Source organism: Corythoichthys intestinalis, chromosome 2, assembly GCF_030265065.1.
Source record: "Corythoichthys intestinalis isolate RoL2023-P3 chromosome 2, ASM3026506v1, whole genome shotgun sequence".
Classification (NCBI taxonomy): Eukaryota; Metazoa; Chordata; class Actinopteri; order Syngnathiformes; family Syngnathidae; genus Corythoichthys; species Corythoichthys intestinalis.
In genome coordinates, this window is record NC_080396.1 from 7,472,304 (window position 1) to 7,492,358 (window position 20,055).

Below are 20,055 nucleotides of genomic sequence, written 5' to 3' on the forward strand. Positions count from 1 at the left end.
CCAGAAATGTATTTTTTTTCTTTCATTTATTTTTTTTGGGGGGGGGTGTCAAACCTCTTAAACTACTGAAATGCAAAGAAAACTGTTGTAGCAGTTATTTGTATAACACATAAAAAAAACTAAAAACTGATTTTCATTCAAAATTGTATTGTTTCAATTATTTGCAAAATAAAAGTTAACTAAAACAGCAATATTCACAACCTCCATCTCCTAATTTTTATTTTCTCTTATTTCCTCACATACTAAATGCCAAATCTCAATTTTAACTACTTAAGAACATAGGATGTATATTAAAATTAAGGTTAATGTAAACATTGACTTTTTATTAAATAATTAAGATATAAGTAACATACATTCAGAAATATAAGTTCAAATGACTAATATTATGCAGAGTTAAATGGAATATATTTTGAAGAGGGCGCAAACATTAATTTTTCTAGATCATAAGGAAATGAGTAAGTAGCCTAACATAAATGAACAAATATAAGTCCAAAGTGCACATTGACAGCTAAGATGTTCTGAATCTCCCCATCAGAGCAAATAAAACCAAATATGATAAATAAGCCTCCTCAACTCTTTCCTTGCTTTAAAGATATGCTTGCTGTTAACACTTGTGTATGTAAATCTGATGTTGGTAGATTGTTTTCTTCTTGGAGATGAAATGTATGTGTGGCAGCTCAGCATTTTGATTTTTTTTTTTTTTTTTTTACATAATGTTTTGACAATTGCCGTCATATTTTTGGAATCAAAGCACCGTGTATTGGTACAGTATTCTGGCCCTGAATCTTATACCGGAACTGCGTTCCTGACCGTTCTGGCCCACTTTCACCCCTGCTATTAGGTCACAACTAGAGTTGTTCCGATCATGTTTTTTTGCTCCCGATCCGATCCCGATCGTTTTAGTATCTGCCGATCCCGATATTTCCCGATCCGATTGCTTTTTTTGCTCCCGATTCAATTCCAATCATTCCTGATAATTTTTCCCGATCATATACATTTTGGCAATGCATTAAGAAAAAAATGAATAAAACTCGGACAAATATATACATTCAACATACAGTACATAAGTACTGTGTTTGTTTATTATGACAATAAATCCTCAAGATGGCATTTACATTATTAACATTCTTTCTGTGAGACGGATCCACGGATAGAAAGACTTCTGACTTTGTATATTGTGACTAAATATTGCTATCTAGTGTATTTGTTTGAGCTTTCACATAAATGATACTGTAGCCGTGGCTAAATGCATGATGGGAAGTGGAACCACGACTGTGCGTAGTGCTAGCAATTGATATATCTTCTCTGCGTTGGGAAATAACACATGGTGTTAAGAAAAAGATCAAGTGCTACCTCGTTTCCCCACATTGCTTCCCATGATATTTCTAATCGTAGGGAGAGGGATTGTAAGGCTTTAGCCAATTAAAAAAAGGCTCCAGAGGCTGGCAAATTTCACTCTCCTCATTTTACACTGCCTTTTATCTCTCTATATAGGTAAAGTGGCGCCATTACAGATTGAGCGCGACAATGCGTGAGTGAGTCATGCAGCGCATGCATTAATTGCGTTAAATATTTAACCGTGATACATTTTTAAAAAATTAATTACTGCCGTTATTGGGATAAATTTGATAACCCTACCTTAAGCCTAAACTTAAGACTCTGGGTGAGTGTAACATATTGTGTCTGTAACGTTAAATACAATTAGAAAACGGTTTAATTAAAATGTATATATATATATTTAAAAAAGGCCGATATTTTTTTGCCGATTCCGATACTTTGAAAATGACGTGATGCCGATCGATCGGGACATCTCTAGTCACAACCAGTGTTGTCACAGATTACTTGAAAAAGTAATTTGATTCCTGATTACGGCTTTATAAAAGAATAAAACCTCCTCTAAAAAAAAACCTAATCTGGATGCCTCAACCATTAGTAATTATAGGCCTATATCAAATCTGACATTCCTGGGGAAAATCATCCAGAGAGTTGTGTTGGAACAGAGCCAGGTTTTTATGGTGCAAAACAATCTTTTTAACTCATTTCAGTCTGGATTTCGGCCACAACACAGCACCGAGACCGTGCTTATCAAAGTCCTAAATGATATTCGTCGGAATACCGATGCAGGCAAATCATCTGTTCTGCTACTATTGGATCTCGGCGCCGCATTCGACACGGTTGATCACAAAATACTACTCAGCAGGTTGGAACAGTGGGTAGGGCTTACTGACACTGTTCTTCAGTGGTTCACATTTTATTTACATGATAGGGATTTCTCTGTGTCAATCGGAAACCATCAGTCAGAACAAACCAAATTCACGTGTGGAGTCCCTCAAGGGTCAATTCTTGGACCACGCTTATTTAACATCTATATGCTTCCCCTAGCTCAGATTATGGAAGACGAAACTCAAGAATGTTGATGAACTCTTGGAGGCATGCAAGACTATTTTCTTTGATGTTCCTGAAGACTTCATCAATAAATTGTATGAATCCTTGCCAAACCACATGGATGCAGTCCTTCAAGCCCATGGAAGTCATACAAAATTTTAAATTTGGATTTCACAGCACCACTAGTTAATTCGCTTATGTTATGTAACATATTTTTGTATTTGAAGTAAATTTTTTTGTTCAATTTTCACACTACTTTCTGTAGGCGACAAAACTTTTGTCTTGCCAAAATTTGACCTTTATGTCTTCATTAAATGATCAATCTTTTTTCAGTGACACAAATATATTTCACTCGGGAGGGTCTTGGCTTTCATATGAGCCATTTCTGAAACCAATTGAATAATTAAATGTCAGGTTATTAGCGATTGTTTCTACAAAATGGATAAGCGACAAGACTTTAGTCAGGGACTATACAAGTTATAATACACAGACGCACTCCTCACAAAGCAGGAGGCCAGCGCTGAGTCATCAGTACATTCTACACTCACCGGCCACTTTATTCGGTAAACCTGTCCAACTGCTCATTAATACTTATTTTCTAATCAGCCAATCACATGGCGGCAACTAAGTGCATTTAGGCATGTAGACATGGTTTAATCTCCTGCAGTTCAAACTGAGCATCAGTCTGGGGAAGAAAGGTGATTTGAGTGACTTTGAACATGGCATGGTTGTTGGTGCCAGAAGGGCTAGTCTGAGTATTTCAGAAGCTGCTGATCTACTGGGATTTTCACGCACAACCATTTCTAGGGTTTACAGAGAATGGTCCGAAAAAGAAAAAATATCCAGTGAGCGGCAGTTCTGTGGGCGGAAATGCCTTGTTGATGCCAGAGGTCAGAGGAGAATGGCCAGACTGGTTCGAGCTGATAGAAAGGCAACAGTGACTCAAATAACCACCCATTACAACCAAGGTAGGCAGAAGAGAATCTCTGAACGCACAGTACGTCGAACTTTGAGGCAGATGGGCTACAGCAGCAGAAGACCACGCCGGGTGCCACTCCTTTCAGCTAAGAAACAGGAAACTGAGGCTACAATTTGCACAAGCTCATCGAAATTGGACAATAGAAGATTGGAAAAACGTTGCCTGGTCAGATGAGTCTCGATTTCTGCTGCGACATTCGGATGGTAGGGTCAGAATTTGGCGTCAACAACATGAAAGCATGGATCCATCCTGCCTTGTATCAACGGTTCAGGCTGGTGGTGGTGGTGTAATGGTGTGGGGAATATTTTCTTGGCACTCTTTGTGCCCTTTGGTACCAATTGAGCATCGTTGGAACACCACAGCCTACCTGAGTATTGTTGCTGATCATGTCCATCCCTTTATGTACACAAGGTACCAAACTTCTGATGGCTACTTTCAGCAGGATAATGCGCCATGTCATCAAGCTGGAATCATCTCAGGCTGGTTTCTTGAACATGACAATGAATTGACTGTACTCAAATGGCCTCCACAGTCACCACATCTCAATCCAATAGAGCATCTTTGGGATGTGGTGGAACAGGAGATTCGCATCATGGATGTGCAGCCAACAAATCTGCACCAACTGTGTGATGCCATCATGTCAATATGGACCAAACTCTCTGAGGAATGCTTCCAGCACCTTGTTAAATCTATGCCACGAAGAATTGAGGCAGTTCTGAAGGCAAAAGGGGGTTCCAACCCGTTACTAGCATGGTGTACCTAATAAAGTGGCCGGTGAGTGTATATCAGCCCTCGCCTGATAAGTAAAGGAAAAGACGCCATTGTCATCTATTCGATGACACCCCGGCCAACCAAAGTAACACCAGAGAATAAGAAGAACTAAGTTTGATAGCGTGGCGCCTCTCAGACATCAAGGCAGGCCCAACCTCCCACCTCAGTTGCCTTAGCAACCACGACCAAGCAACGAAAGGTGACGCACGAACTTGACCGCCCAAACCCGCAACAGATTAATTATCCTAAAACAACACCCTTTGCCTGGCCCACCCCACCACAGCCTTCAAAAGACTGAATGTTTAACTAAGCATTGTCATTTTTCTCGGGAACCTTTTGTTGACGTGTGATAGGATTACCTTGCCTCCCCGCCTGAGTGTTTCTGTTTCACCTTGACGTTTTGATGGCTGTCGACCTGAATAAATTGTCAAGTTGTTTTCTGTGAGCCTTCTTTAAACCTTTCAAAATGGAGTTAACAAAATTAACATTAACATTAACTTTAACACATAAGTTAACAATTTTAACTTTGTAAGATGAACGCGCGGAGTTTGGACTTCTGGCCGGATTGTCTCGCCAGCCCAGGTCGTTCGAGCTGCGCCAGCGCAAGTCCGGCGGTTCAGCTGGCATGATTCCGGCAGTCTGGCAAGAAGGTCAGATTCCTTCAAGGGTTGTCAAAAGTATACAGGTATCAATACTGAAATGTTATATTCTGATATGATATTTGGTTGCAAAATTGTCAATACTGTTATTTGTATTTGCAGGTCACCAGAAATTGTTGTAATTGGGACATCTGCTAAATAGTGCAAATTTTGTTTTGCACCATTCTTGATAGTAATGGCGGACATTTTTGCATTTTCTTTATTAACTCAATTAGTGCTGCAACGATTAATCGATTAACTCGAGTATTCGATTAGAAAAAAATTGGGCTGTCAAAATTATCGCGTTCACGAGCGGTAATTAATTTTTTAAATTAATCCCGTTAAAATATTTGACGCAATTAACGCACAAATGCCCCGCTCAGACAGATTAAAATGAGAGCACAGTGAAAGGTGTACTTTTGTGTTTTTCGGAGTTTTGCCGCCCTATGCTGGCGCTTGGGTGCGACTGATTTTATAGGCTTCAGCACCCATGAGCATTGTGTAAGTAATTATTGACATAAAAAATGGCAGGGTACTAGTTTATTTTTTGATTGAAATTTTTACAAATGTTATTAAAACGAAAACATGAAGAGGGGTTTTGATATAAAATTTCTATAACTTGTACTAACATTAATCTTTTAAGAACTACAAGTCTTTCTATCCATGGATCGCTTTAACAGAATGTTAATAATGGTAATGCCATCTTGTTGATTTATTGTTATAATAAAGAAATACAGTACTTATGTACCGTATGTTGAATGTATACAGTGCCTTGCAAAAGTATTCGGCGCCCTTGAATCTTGCAACCTTTCGCCACATTTCAGGCTTCAAACATAAAGATATGAAATTTAATTTTTTTGTCAAGAATCAACAACAAGTGGGACACAATCGTGAAGTGGAACAACATTTATTGGATAATTTAAACTTTTTTAACAAATAAAAAACTGAAAAGTGGGGCGTGCAATATTATTCGGCCCCTTTACTTTCAGTGCAGCAAACTCACTCCAGAAGTTCAGTCAGGATCTCTGAATGATCCAATGTTGTGCCAAATGACCGATGATGATAAATAGAATCAACCTGTGTGTAATCAAGTCTCCGTATAAATGCACCTGCTCTGTGATAGTCTCAGGGTTCTGTTTAAAGTGCAGAGAGCATTATGAAAACCAAGGAACACACCAGGCAGGTGCGATATACTGTTGTGGAGAAGTTTAAAGCCGGATTTGGATACAAAAAGATTTCCCAAGCTTTAAACATCTCAAGGAGCACTGTGCAAGCCATCATATTGAAATGGAAGGAGCATCAGACCACTGCAAATCTACCAAGACCCGGCCGTCCTTCCAAACTTTCTTCTCAAACAAGGAGAAAACTGATCAGAGATGCAGCCAAGAGGCCCATGATCACTCTGGATGAACTGCAGAGATCTACAGCTGAGGTGAGAGAGTCTGTCCATAGGACAACAATCAGTCGTACACTGCACAAATCTGGCCTTTATGGAAGAGTGGCAAGAAGAAAGCCATTTCTCAAAGATATCCATAAAAAGTCTCGTTTAAAGTTTGCCACAAGCCACCTAGGAGACACACCAAACATGTGGAAGAAGGTGCTCTGGTCAGATGAAACCAAAATTGAACTTTTTGGCCACAATGCAAAACGATATGTTTGGCGTAAAAGCAGCACAGCTCATCACCCTGAACACACCATCCCCACTGTCAAACATGGTGGTGGCAGCATCATAGGTTAGGCCTGCTTTTCTTCAGCAGGGACAGGGAAGATGGTTAAAATTGACGGGAAGATGGATGCAGCCAAATACAGGAACATTCTGGAAGAAAACCTGTTGGTATCTGCACAAGACCTGAGACTGGGACGGAGATTTATCTTCAAACAGGACAATGATCCAAAACATAAAGCCAAATCTACAATGGAATGGTTCAAAAAGAAACATATCCAGGTGTTAGAATGGCCAAGTTAAAGTCCAGACCTGAATCCAATCGAGAATCTGTGGAAAGAGCTGAAGACTGCTGTTCACAAACACTCTCCATCCAACCTCACTGAGCTCGAGCTGTTTTGCAAGGAAGAATGGGCAAGAATGTCAGTCTCTCGATGTGCAAAACTGATAGAAACATACCCCAAGCAACTTGCAGCTCTAATTGGAGCAAAAGGTGGCGCTACAAAGTATTAACGCAAGGGGGCCGAATAATATTGCACGCCCCACTTTTCAGTTTTTTAATTGTTAAAAAAGTTTAAATTATTCAATAAATTTTGTTCCACTTCATGATTGTGTCCCACTTGTTGTTGATTCTTGACAAAAAATTAAAATTTTATATCTTTATGTTTGAAGCCTGAAATGTGGCGAAAGGTTGCAAGGTTCAAGGGGGCTGAATACTTTTGCAAGGCACTGTATAGCCATCTTGTGTCTTATCTTTCCATTCCAACAATAATTTACAGAAAAATATGGCATATTTTATAGGCGGTTTGAATTGCGATTAATTGCGATTAATTACGATTAATTAATTTTTAAGCTGTAATTAACTCGACTAAAAATTTTAATCGTTTGACAGTCCTAGAAAAAAAGATTTGAATTAAATTTTGTTGCTTTGAGTATTTGTTTAATTAAAGTGGTGTGGATACACTGCCCTCTAGTCTGCCTATTTTCACATGGCTGAATCCAACTGCTCCCTGTTAAGACCAACGTAAGCTAAGTTTTTGTTTGAGCTAATGTTTTTTAATGCATTCATAATTTAGTTTATAGGTATATTTAGCCTTTTTTGTGGGAATATGTGTCTGAATCATTTGTTAAGAGCATTGTAAAAAAAAACTAGCATTTTATAGCATTTAAGCAGGCGGACTTTTTCTATGTAAGTTAGCCAATTGTTCATTTGTTGTACATGGATCCTCTTTAAAAAAAAAAAAAATTATACCGTTTGAGGCTCAGCTCAGGTATTTTAATTTTTCATGTTCCTTATACGATTACTCGATTATTCGAACTAACTAGTAGCGGTGCAACGGTTTGCGGTTCAAAGCCGAACGGTACGGTTCGCCCTGTACGGTTCAATAGGCCTTTATGAACCGCGCCTTTTCGGTTTTGCAATTAATGTATTCCGAACGCCTGTGGAATGAATTGATCGAGCTCTGTGTGCCTATGAGTGACGTGAAGCTCCGGTGTGGAGAAATTCCCGCCCCGCAAGTAAATGTCGGATCGCTGTCAAGCACCTGTGTAATAGAAGCCGAGTAACGCCCTCTCTCGCTTACGGGCAGTGTTGTTAATCTTACTGAAAAAAAGTAATTAATTATAGTTACAAATTACTTCTCCCAAAAAGTAATTGCGTTAGTAACTCAATTACCTGAATGTAAGAGTAATTAGTTACTTGGCAAAGTAATTGGTGATAATTACTTTTTTTTTTCCCCTCAAAAAAAAAACAAAAAAAACATTGGCCACACTATGTGAAGTTTTTTGTGAAGGTTTTTGGCACAATTGGCCCGAGCCCAATTCTTTACCCAAATTTACCCTTTACCCTGAATCAACTGTTAAAAGTTGTTAAAATTGCTCCCATTATTGCATTTGTTCCCTTCTCTCTACTTTCGACATATGAAAGTTTTAAAAACTGTTTCATCATTTATGTCTAAGTGTCCTTGAGCAAGATACTGAACCCCACATTGCTCCTGGTGCTGCGTCACCAGTAGGTAGATGGCGAGATAGTGTAAAGCGCTTTGAGCGCCTTGAAAGGTGGAAAAGCGCTATATAAGTATAACACCATTTACCATAACACCATTTAAAGATAGATTCAAGTCAAGATTTTGCCGATTTAGAAGTATTTTAGATAAAAAGTTACTTAGGTTCGCTAGGAAGGTTCTCTACAACAGAGCCGTCCTAAAAAGTCTACTGCTTTAAGATGGCGGCTGTCTACTAATGCATTTAGTGCCATGCAGTGTTGTTAATTTTACTTTAAAAAAGTAATTAATTACAGTTACAAATTACTTCTCCCAAAAAGTAATTGCGTTAGTAACTCAGTTACCTGAATGTAAGAGTAATTAGTTACTTGGCAAAGTAACTAGTGATATATTTTTTTTTCTCAAAAAAAAAAAAAAAAAAAAAAAAACAGGTCACACAATGTGAAGCTTAAAGGGTTTGGGGGACAATTGGCCCTAGCCCAATTCTTTACCCTCCACTTAACTAGACACAAGGGTATTGCGATAACTAGCTAGTAACCTTTGCTATGTGTGGAAGTCATTTAAAGTTGTGAATCAATCGTTAAAGTTGTTAAAATTTCTCCCGTTATTGCATTAGTTCCCTTCTGTCTACTTTAAACATGTGTAAGTTTTAAAACTGTTTCATCATTTAAAGATAGATTTAAGTTAAGATTTTGCCGATTTAGGAGCATTTTAGATTTTAAAAAATTACTTAGGTTCGCTAGGAAGGATCTCTACATCAGGGCCTTCCTAAGTTCCTGAGAGGTCTACTGCTTTAAGATGGCGGCTGTTTACAAACGCATGTAGTCCTTAAAACATGTTGGCAATGCAGCAGTGTCTGTCAATTGCATCTAGTTCTATAATATGATATCTACCGTGTCATGTGGGCGTAGTTTGTCGGCTATGGCTGCAGTCAGGTATTATTGGAGCCACCTAGCATCGCGGTTGCAACGGCGTCTTCCCCACTCCTGCTCTGCTCTCGTCCCCGTGAGTCCGTTTCTCTCAGACTTTTTTTTATTCAACCAACTTAGTAACGCATAGTAACGCACGCCTTTCCCGCCTCAGTAACGGTAACGGCGTTGCCAAGATGAGAAAAGTAATTAATTAGATTACTCATTACTGAAAAAAATAACGCCGTTAGTAACGCCGTTATATTGTAACGCCGTTATTAACAACACTGCTTACGGGCGAAGTGAAAGTGAAACAAGAAAGAAAACAAATAGCTATGGCGAGCGGAGGAGTGGAGAGACCGAATTTTGAGGAAGCACCGGCTTCTTTCAAATCTGCGGTGTGGCAACATTTTGGTTTCTCCGTGGACTACAATGCGGAGGGAGAGAAAATATTGAAGAAAAAAAATTTGCAAGCATTGCTCAGCGCTTGTTCCCCATGCTAACGGCAACACTTTTATAACATGACTCCGGCATCTCAGCCGGCATCACCCACAGATATCACTTTCTCAGAGCAGGACAACCCTGAAGATGACACCAGTGAAAACACACGGCGGGCTTCGTTAATTTATTTGCAACGCTTGACACGCATTACATTGTTCCCTCGCGGACGTATTTCTCCAACAACGTAATCCCCGACATTTATGAAATGGCACGCAAAGCCATCGAAGATGATTTCGCTAAAGTACATAGTTTCGCCCTGACCACGTATAGTTGGATGTCCCGTGCTACAGAGTGCTACTACCTAACTGTGACGGTCCACTATAATTCATACCTGTCAAGTTGTACGGTCTCGTCGTAATTTGTACAAGTGAGCACTGATTTTTAAATGTGTACGCCGTACGTTACGTTCAAAATCTGCACGTTTTTCGTGCATTGCGTTTTTTTCTACAAGGAGCCAATGTTCGTTAATACTTGAATGACGCAAGAAAAGTCAGACACGGAGAGGGAAGAGTGTTTGTTGAGACGCTGTAGCAAACGCGATGCTAGGCTAGGTGGCTCCAATATTTCCTGACTGTAGCCGACATCATACAATCTACGCCTAACATGCATATAGAACTGCATGCGAAATGACACTCGGTAGCGTTAGTAAACAGCCGCCATTTTAGAGCAGTAAACTTCTCAGAAAGGCTCTGTTGTAGTAAACCTTCAGAGCGAACCTAAGCAACTTTTTTATCTAAAATACTCCTAAATCGGCAAAATCTTGACTTGAGTCTATCTTTAAAGGATGAAACCGTTTTAAAATTTTCACATGTCGAAAGTAGACAGAAGGGAACTAAGGCAAAAGCGGGAGCAATTTTATCAACTTTAACGGTTGATTCACAACATTAAATGACCTCCAAACATAGCAAAGGTTACTATGTTTTTGGGTTTGTTTTTTTTTTTTTTTTGTGAAAAAAAAAAAACATGAAAGGTATCACCAGTTACTTTGTCAAGTAACTTTTTTACCACTGTGTGTGTATTTCAGTAGTCAGTCACTACAATAGCCAAAGAGCTAAGAGGCATTTCAATAGTCGAAAATGTTGACATTTTAAGTGTTTATTTCATTTTTTTAAAAGCAAAATAAAGGCAGTTTAAAGGGTATGAAAACACAAAGGGGGTGTGAGACATCAATAGAACCGTTATGTGCCAAGATAACAAATATTGATAAAGTTAACAAAAAAATCAATCACATTAATGAGCAATTATCGAAAATAGATCGAAAATGACGAACATTTCCGAAAGTGTTCCGGAAACAGCCGAATGGGGCGGAGACGTCATAACAAGGAAACAAATGGTCGAGGCAGGTGCCATCGTTGCTTGTAGAGTTCGCAAATCACAGCGACTTAAACGTACATTTGAGACAACAACTCTACCGAAGTTCTGGATTAAAGTCATTTCGGAATATCCCGACATCGCTTGGAGCGCGCTGAAAACTGTGCTACAATTTCCAACATCGCTATTTTGATGCTAGCTTCTCTCACTCTCCCATCTCCTCTCAACGAAACAAACTCAGCCCTCCCACTGATTCAGCGGGTGAGTTGTATTTTTTCCCTGCACTTAACACGACGGGGCTAAAAACAAATGTTATTTTATATTTGCTGTATTTTTCTGCTGCACATTGCCGGTGTTCTGACAAAGTTGGCATGCGCGTAACGTTAAAAAGGACCGCGAATGCAGCGATTCCTAAGTACACACTACAAACTTTCATTAAAGAAAGGAATATTAACTTACGTTTGCCATGTTTGGCGCACACAAGAACTGCACGTAGCCCTCTCACTTAACGACTTCGCCGTGTCGTTAAACGTTAATTTACGCCATTTCCGTGTTGCACATGTATGTTTGTGATGTAAATAGTTTTTTAGCACCATTGGATAACATTGAGAGTCCAACTGAATATAAAAGAGGGACACCGGTCCGTGAAAAAAAGACCCAAATCACACCGGTCCGTGATGCAAAAAAGGTTGGGGACCCATGCTCTAATCCCATTCATATTTGTGGCGGTTGGCAGAGCGAAACCGATGATAGCATATTAAATGATAATTATTCTATACATTACTTTATTTTGCGGTCACGGTGTATCAGCTTCACAAAAAGAAATGCAAAACATACCATTTGGTGTTTCCCACACGAACCGTTGTCGGGGTTTCATCAGTGTGATCGCTCCCCTCAATGATCCTTTCATTAGGCTGCATTGGCTTTCGTTTGGGCTCAAACTGATAACCCAAAACACCAAAGAAAGGTTCATAACTCTCCTCGTCACCATTAGAAGAATGTTCGTTACGTCGGATTCGTCGCTGCAACTAGAAACGTAATTGTCCGCCATCATCGCCGCCATTCAGTACTAAAGCACTGTGCCGGTTGTTTCCTTGTTTTGAGATCACGCCCACAATCTGCCAGATTTCCGGGATCTCGGGGGCGGGTCTTTTTAGCTTGAAATTGACCCAAATTTCTCTCATTTTCTTGGTGTTGCGATGTGTGTAATTACACGAAAAGACATGATATGAATCCAAAAGGCATTCGTTTATGGATAAATGATGGAATATTAGCATTTCCCCAGGTGTTGACATACACTTTAAAAAAAAAAAAAAAAAAAAAAAAAAAAAAAAAGCAAAACGCAAACCGAAACCGAACCGAAACCGTGATCCCAAAACCGTGGTTCAAACCGAACCATGGGCTAACTGAACCGTTGCACCCCTACTAACTAGTCCATCGATTAATTGACTACTAAAATATTCGATAGCTGCAGCCCTAAACTCAATGGCTGTCGTTTCCGGTTTCGACTGGATGCGGTATCTGAGGCAACAGCCAGTATCCTGCTGGGTGGTACAGCAGGACACACACACACACACGAGTTGCTCAACTGTCTTGAGCTTGTAACCTTGGCAACCAGTAATTACTCAGCTTTTCTATAGTAGCTCTCTCTGATCGTGACGGATAATCAAGGGGGGACGAGTTGAAGATTTGCTAGTGCTAGCTTAGCCACACCTATGTAGGCACTACTAGTCCTGAAAGCAGCTTGAGACATAAATTATGACCTAGATGTCATTTGGCTGAAATACGTACTCCATGTGTGTTCATTAAGGACAGCAAGAACCTGACACTTGGTTGAAAAACAAAACATTTTTGCTTAACCTTATTTTCATTCACTCACATACACTAACACATATAGACCATTCTCAACAAGGAAGCGATCAAATTGCTTGGAGATGCCTGTACATAATTAGTCCCAGTGGGGTGAGGAAGACTCACTGAGACAAAAAGACACGCTCGTCTCACACACTCACACACTCAACAGCAATGGTTCCCAACCTTTTTTTGCACCAAGGCCCGGTCGTTAAAGTGCATACGACAGGATTAAAACAAAAGTCTTAAATAGCATTATTATGTGAATTAGAATCATATTTTGAGACGATTCGATTATATACAACAATTTGGCAAAGCGCAGATCACAAGAAATTAGTCTTTTAATCTGCTGTTTAGCCACGCCTACCATCATAGGGCTCTAGCGTCCCCAACAGGAGGATGACGTCGGCAGGGTCACGGTTTCATATGATTTAGAATTCAGCCCATTGAGGGGTAATTATTCAGAATGATGAAAATGCGACGAAGAGAGCAGCAAAATGTCATTGTTTCAATCTCTCTGCTCCAATATTTTTACAGGATATTCTTTTTATCCAAGTATTTTTCCCCAATTGCTTAATAAATGGTATGGTCATGACAAATAAGTCTTGTGCTAAATGGAATACGAAATATTAAAAATGCATTTATTCAGTACGACATGGCAAAATTACTCCATAATGGTCAAAACTGTCGACTTCACCTTTACTGTCGCACTTCCCGAACAATATTTTATGCCACCGTAGTTGGTCTGGCTTTTGTCATTTCCCTGCCCTAGCTTCGGAGAATGTAAACAAACCAAGAGGCGTGACAGCTAGCCGACATGCGCTAACCCGAACCGAGTGAAGTCTCAAAGTCTTATTTTCGCACAAAACTAGCCTGGAACATGTCACACGGCAGCGGGGTTGTCATCTGTCTTCCCGATCGAGTTCGTCGTTCCCCTGCTGCAGGCAGAGGGCTCGTTTGCGGGGTTTGACATAATAGAAAATAAGATGTTCATTCACTTCCTCGTAAGTCCAATGGTCCCACAGTAGTAGGGCTCGTTTTGGACAATATTCGCAGTCAATGGGAACCTTTTGAAACCCAAAAAGGCTCACACGCCTCTCCCCAGTGCAGCAACAATTTTCTGCAGCACATTTGGCTGCCGTGATGCAAAAAAAAAAACGAATTCATCCGCAAAATCAGCTGAATCCGCAGTCCATCTACATGCTATAAAGCAATGCTGTATTGTGAGATGCTGACCCGGGTGACGTCACTCTTGAATTTCTCCTCAAAACAGGAAGTTATTCGTTTTCATGGCGCGGCATTCAAAAAAATTGAAGAAAAAAAACGATCGCTTCCACACACATCCAAGCGGTCCATTTCATTCAGGAGCATAAAATACCACGTGAAATATTAAATAAACATGCTTTTTGCTGTCATAAGCACTTTAAGCTTTGCCTACACAGAAACAGTAATATTTTTCAAAATATAACAATAAACTTCATACCCTTTGCAGACGTCCCAGGTTCCAAAAACTCATTTCAGGGAGATGTTTATCGACCCTATTCAACTCTATCCATCTATTTTGATGGACCTGTTGAACAGTGATGCAAGCGATCCGTGGGCACTCTAACTAGACGCATTGAATGCGGATTCCGTTCGCCATTGAACGTCCTGCTAATCGGATCCGTTCTGTACCTGGTGTAACTCAGGCTTTACCAGAATAAAACATGAATATTATATGTGGATCCCAAATTATTTTTTCTTACAGTGTGGCTAGGTACCATACTGGTCCGCGGAGGGTCGGGTTGGAACTCACATGTATTCCCGATGAGCTGAGTGAACGGCTGCAGCATTGCTGTAACGCCACAGCACAATGACTGAAGAAAGGACATCCAGCATGGCGTCAAACTGGAGACATACAAATGAGATTTAGCACGTGTTTCTGACATATTGCATCAAGGAAATTCACTTACAGCAAATCCAAATGCAGAAGCGCTGTGTCGCATGATGGAAACGGCTGGAAAACAGCAGAAAAAAGCTATGAATATACAGTATTGAACAATGTAGAACAGTCATTGTTTGTTTGAATGACTAGAATAAAAACACACACACAAAAAAAATATTCGAAAGTAAAAAATGGAACTTTTGGAGAAATTGCATGGGGATGCTTTCCTGTAGATCTTCCTATTAGACCTGAACGGTATTGGAAAAAAATATCATTGCAGTTTTTAGGGGGGTTGCGATATACAGTGCCCTCCATAATTATTGGCACCCCTGAAAAAGATGTTGTTTTTTAGCTTCTAATATATATATTTTTTTAAATTCAAATAATATGGGACCTTATGGGAAAAAAAAGAGAAAAATCCAACCTTCAATACAAGTGCATTCATTCAGTGGGGAAAAAATCCTACATAAAGAAAAAAATATTTGACATCAACTAATATGTGTCACAATTATTAGCACCCCTGGTGTTAATACTTTGTACAACCCCCTTTTGCCAACAAAACAAAGTCTGGGGACTGAGATGGCCATGGGAGGAGCTTGATTTTGTGTCTGGTGAACCATTTCTGTGCAGATTTGGCCATATGTTTAGGGTCATTGTCTTGCTGAAAGACCCAGTGACGACCCATCTTCAGCTTTCGGGCAGAGGGCAACAGATTTTGATTTAAAATGTCCGGGTATTTCAAAGCATTCATGATGCCATACACCCTAACAAGGTTCCCTGGGCCTTTGGAAGCAAAACAGCCCCACAGCATCACTGACCCACCCCCATACTTCACAGTGGGTATGAGGTGCTTTTCAGCATGCACATCTTTTTCATGGCACGCCAGACCCACTTAAGAGTGTTTGTTGCCAAAAAGCTCAATCTTGGTCTCACACAAAAATAGACCCTACTCACGTGACGTCATAGCCACGCCCCCGCGCCATGTTGTCCGTCTACTCGTCATGTTAATGCATTAGCGCTTCATAAATTCTTCCTATTATGGCGTGTTTTTCTGCTCGTTAACATTAATAATCAAAATGGTGAAGTCGTGTGTGGCGGTCGGTTGCAAAAACAGAGAAGAAAGACGGAGAGACTTGAAGTTTTACCGTATTCCGAGAGACCCGGAGAGGAGAGCGAGATGGACTGCTGCAATTCGACGAGAAAACTGGGCTCCAAACGACTACCACAGATTATGTAGTAGTCATTTTATATCTGGCAAGATGCATTTAATATATATTTAGAGGGTTTTGGGCTGACAACCACAATTAAGATCATTGCTAGGTTAATCGCCGACAACATACACTCAGACGTTGTGAATGAACTACCTAAAAATATATGATTATAAGGGGATAATAAGACAGTTGTCATACAATTAATTTACAATTTCACTATTGAGGTCAAAAGCCAAAAAATAAATTCAACTAGGGACAATCTGGAGTAGTGCTATCGCACTTCATATTTATTACATATTATATATGTATGTAGTGAGAGTGCTATCGCTAAACCATATAAACATTAAAAGCCCTAGCTCCATTGACAAATGACATGAAATACATTAGACTTGACAGTGGATGTTAGCAAGAACAAAAGATTTTGAATTGAAATTTTCGTAACTCACTTTCCCGAGCACAAGATAGATTCCTGCCGAATTTTCGTGGACGAGGACCTGTTTCACCCAACCAGCAACGAAGTATTTATAAGCCTCCAAGCTCTTAAACTTTTTCAAACTTTCGTGAGAATAGGCTGATTTTGTGTGGACAAGATAGTTGTAAATATCAGGGTAGCAGATGTCAGGCAAAGACGGCGAAGACAGCAAGTCGAAAAACATCGATTTAGGCACCAAATATGGATCTGGCGAATGGATAAACTGAAGCTTTTCCACATAACGCCTTTTATGCAACGCATCCAATGAGTTTACAGCATCAGATAACACCGGGGCTCCCATGAATTGCTCTATAAGTTGCACGACTAATTGAAAATATTGAGAATAGGTCTAAAAAATACGGACAATATGGCGGCCGGATACAGCGACACGTCATTTTGTGACGTAGGTGAGTAGGGTCTATACACACGGTCCCAGGCTTCAACTGGGACCGTGTGCTTTGGTCAGATGAGATGCCAATAATTATGGTGGGCACTGTATTGCGATACTAACACGAGAAAAAAATTCACCAGATAACTCTGTTTGGGATAGGCCTGAGCGACATTTGGGGAAAAATATTAACATTGCGATATATATAGACAAGGCTCTACACTTCTTTGGTTACACTTTTTTCTTAAGGTGCACCAGCACAAAATGTAGGCGCAACCACATTTTCATCACCTTTAACAGCATACTTTTAATCACTCTCCATAACATTCATATAATTCCTTCATTCATTCATCTTCTTAACCGCTTAACCTCACGAGGACTACGGGGGTGCTGGAGCTGATTACACCTAACTCCAGGCAGAAGGTAGGGTACACCCTAAACAGGTTGCCAGCCAGTCGCAGGGGACATACGGACACACAACCATTCATACACTGTAAAAAAAAGTCCCATACATTTTACAGAAAAAAACTGGGAGCTGTGGTTACCAGAGAAATTCAGTAAAAAATAAGTTAAACTATTAATACCATTACAGAAAAATCTGTATATTTTACAGTTAAAATCTGTAAAAAAAAAAAAAAATTTCATTTTTAACCAGTGAATCCAACAGCTTTTTGCTGCTAAATCAGCTTGAATGTGCTGCTTTTAAAACAAAATAGCTCAATTAAATTTAAATATATTTTATGTTTATTTTACATCTCATTTAATTTCATTGAAAATTTTCGATTTACTGTAAATCCCGCATTATAAAACTTTTTTTTTTTTTTTTTTAAGATATTTGCTTGGTTTCGAAGTATCATTAATTTGCTAAGTTTATGTATCAAGCGATGTGCAGAAAAATATCACAAAGTTTGCTTTTACTTCATTCATGCTGCGCTGTGCCTTCCACACTGGTTGACCCCAAGGTTCGCCGCACTCGAATGAGACGTCACACATCATATAACATGGACAGCCACCACTCACAGTCGTGGTTGCCTCAACTTCCCATCATGCATTTCTGTCATTAACTGATCGTGAAGAGCGTGTCAGAACTGCGCGAGAGCAAACGAAACCAGTCATACATACACACACACGCACGCACACCCCCACACACAAACACACACGCACATATATATATATATATATATATATATATATACATACACATACATAGTATGCATATACAGTGCCTTGCAAAAGTATTCGGCCCCCTTGAATCTTGCAAACTTTCGCCACATTTCAGGCTTCAAACATAAAGATATGAAATTTAATTTTTTTGTCAAGAATCAACAACAAGTGGGACACAATCGTGAAGTGGAACAAAATTTATTGGGTAATTTAAACTTTTTTAACAGATAAAAAACTGAAAAGTGGGGCGTGCAATGTTATTCGGCCCCTTTACTTTCAGTGCAGCAAACTCACTCCAGAAGTTCAGTGAGGATCTCTGAGTGATCCAATGTTGTCCTAAATGACCGATGATGATAAATAGAATCCACCTGTGTATAATCAAGTCTCCGTATAAATGCACCTGCTCTGTGATAGTCTCAGGGTTCTGTTTAAAGTGCAGAGAGCATTATGAAAACCAAAGAACACACCAGGTAGGTCCGAAATACTGTTGTGGAGAAGTTTAAAGCCAGATTTGGATACAAAAAGATTTCCCAAGCTTTAAACATCTCAAGGAGCACTGTGCAAGCCATCATATTGAAATGGAAGGAGCATCAGACCACTGCAAATCTACCAAGACCCGGCCGTCCTTCCAAACTTTCTTCTCAAACAAGGAGAAAACTGATCAGAGATGCAGCCAAGAGGCCCATGATCACTCTGGATGAACTGCAGAGATCTACAGCTGAGGTGCGAGAGTCTGTCCATAGGACAACAATCAGTCGTACACTGCACAAATCTGGCCTTTATGGAAGAGTGGCAAGAAGAAAGCCATTTCTCAAAGATATCCATAAAAAGTCTCGTTTAAAGTTTGCCACAAGCTACCTGGGAGACACACCAAACATGTGGAAGAAGGTGCTCTGGTCAGATGAAACCAAAATTGAACTTTTTGGCCACAATGCAAAACGATATGTTTGGCGTAAAAGCAACGCAGCTCATCACCCTGAACACACCATCCCCACTGTCAAACATGGTGGTGGCAGCATCATGGTTTGGGCCTGCTTTTCTTCAGCAGGGACAGGGAAGATGGTTAAAATTGACGGGAAGATGGATGCAGCCAAATACAGGAACATTCTGGAAGAAAACCTGTTGGTATCTGCACAAGACCTGAGACTGGGACGGTGATTTATCTTCCAACAGGACAATGATCCAAAATATAAAGCCAAATCTACAATGGAATGGTTCAAAAATAAACGTATCCAGGTGTTAGAATGGCCAAGTCAAAGTCCAGACCTGAATCCAATCGAGAATCTGTGGAAAGAGCTGAAGACTGCTGTTCACAAACACTCTCCATCCAACCTCACTGAGCTCGAGCTGTTTTGCAAGGAAGAATGGGCAAGAATGTCAGTCTCTCGATGTGCAAAACTGATAGAAACATATCCCAAGCGACTTGCAGCTGTAATTGGAGCAAAAGGTGGCGCTACAAAGTATTAACGCAAGGGGGCCGAATAATATTGCACGCCCCACTTTTCAGTTTTTTATTTGTTAAAAAAGTTTAAATTATCCAATAAATTTTGTTCCACTTCACGATTGTGTCCCGCTTGTTGTTGATTCTTGACAAAAAAATAAAATTTTACATCTTTATGTTTGAAGCCTGAAATGTGGCGAAAGGTTGCAAGGTTCAAGGGGGCCGAATACTTTTGCAAGGCACTGTATATACAGTGGGGCAAATAAGTATTTAGTCAACCACCCAAGTTCTCCTACTTGAAAAGATTAGAGAGGCCTGTAATTGTAAACATGGGTAAACCTCAACCATGAGAGACAGAATGTGGGGAGAAAAAAAAAACGAAAATCACATTGTATGTTTTTTAAAGAATTTATTTCCAAATTAGAGTGGAAAATAAGTATTTGGT

At 39.8% G+C, this 20,055-nt stretch overlaps 1 protein-coding gene across 1 annotated transcript in view; it reads right to left on the minus strand.

The window, feature by feature from the left end:
* Positions 1-20,055, minus strand: part of LOC130905646 (transmembrane protein 163-like) — an 82,156-nt gene that overhangs the window by 25,290 nt on the left and 36,811 nt on the right. The window contains exons 4-5 of the mRNA XM_057819214.1: positions 14,963-15,006; positions 14,806-14,897 (exon numbers count right to left, since the gene is read on the minus strand). Coding sequence (XP_057675197.1) covers positions 14,806-14,897; positions 14,963-15,006 — 136 coding nt within the window. The remainder of the gene's footprint in view (positions 1-14,805; positions 14,898-14,962; positions 15,007-20,055) is intronic.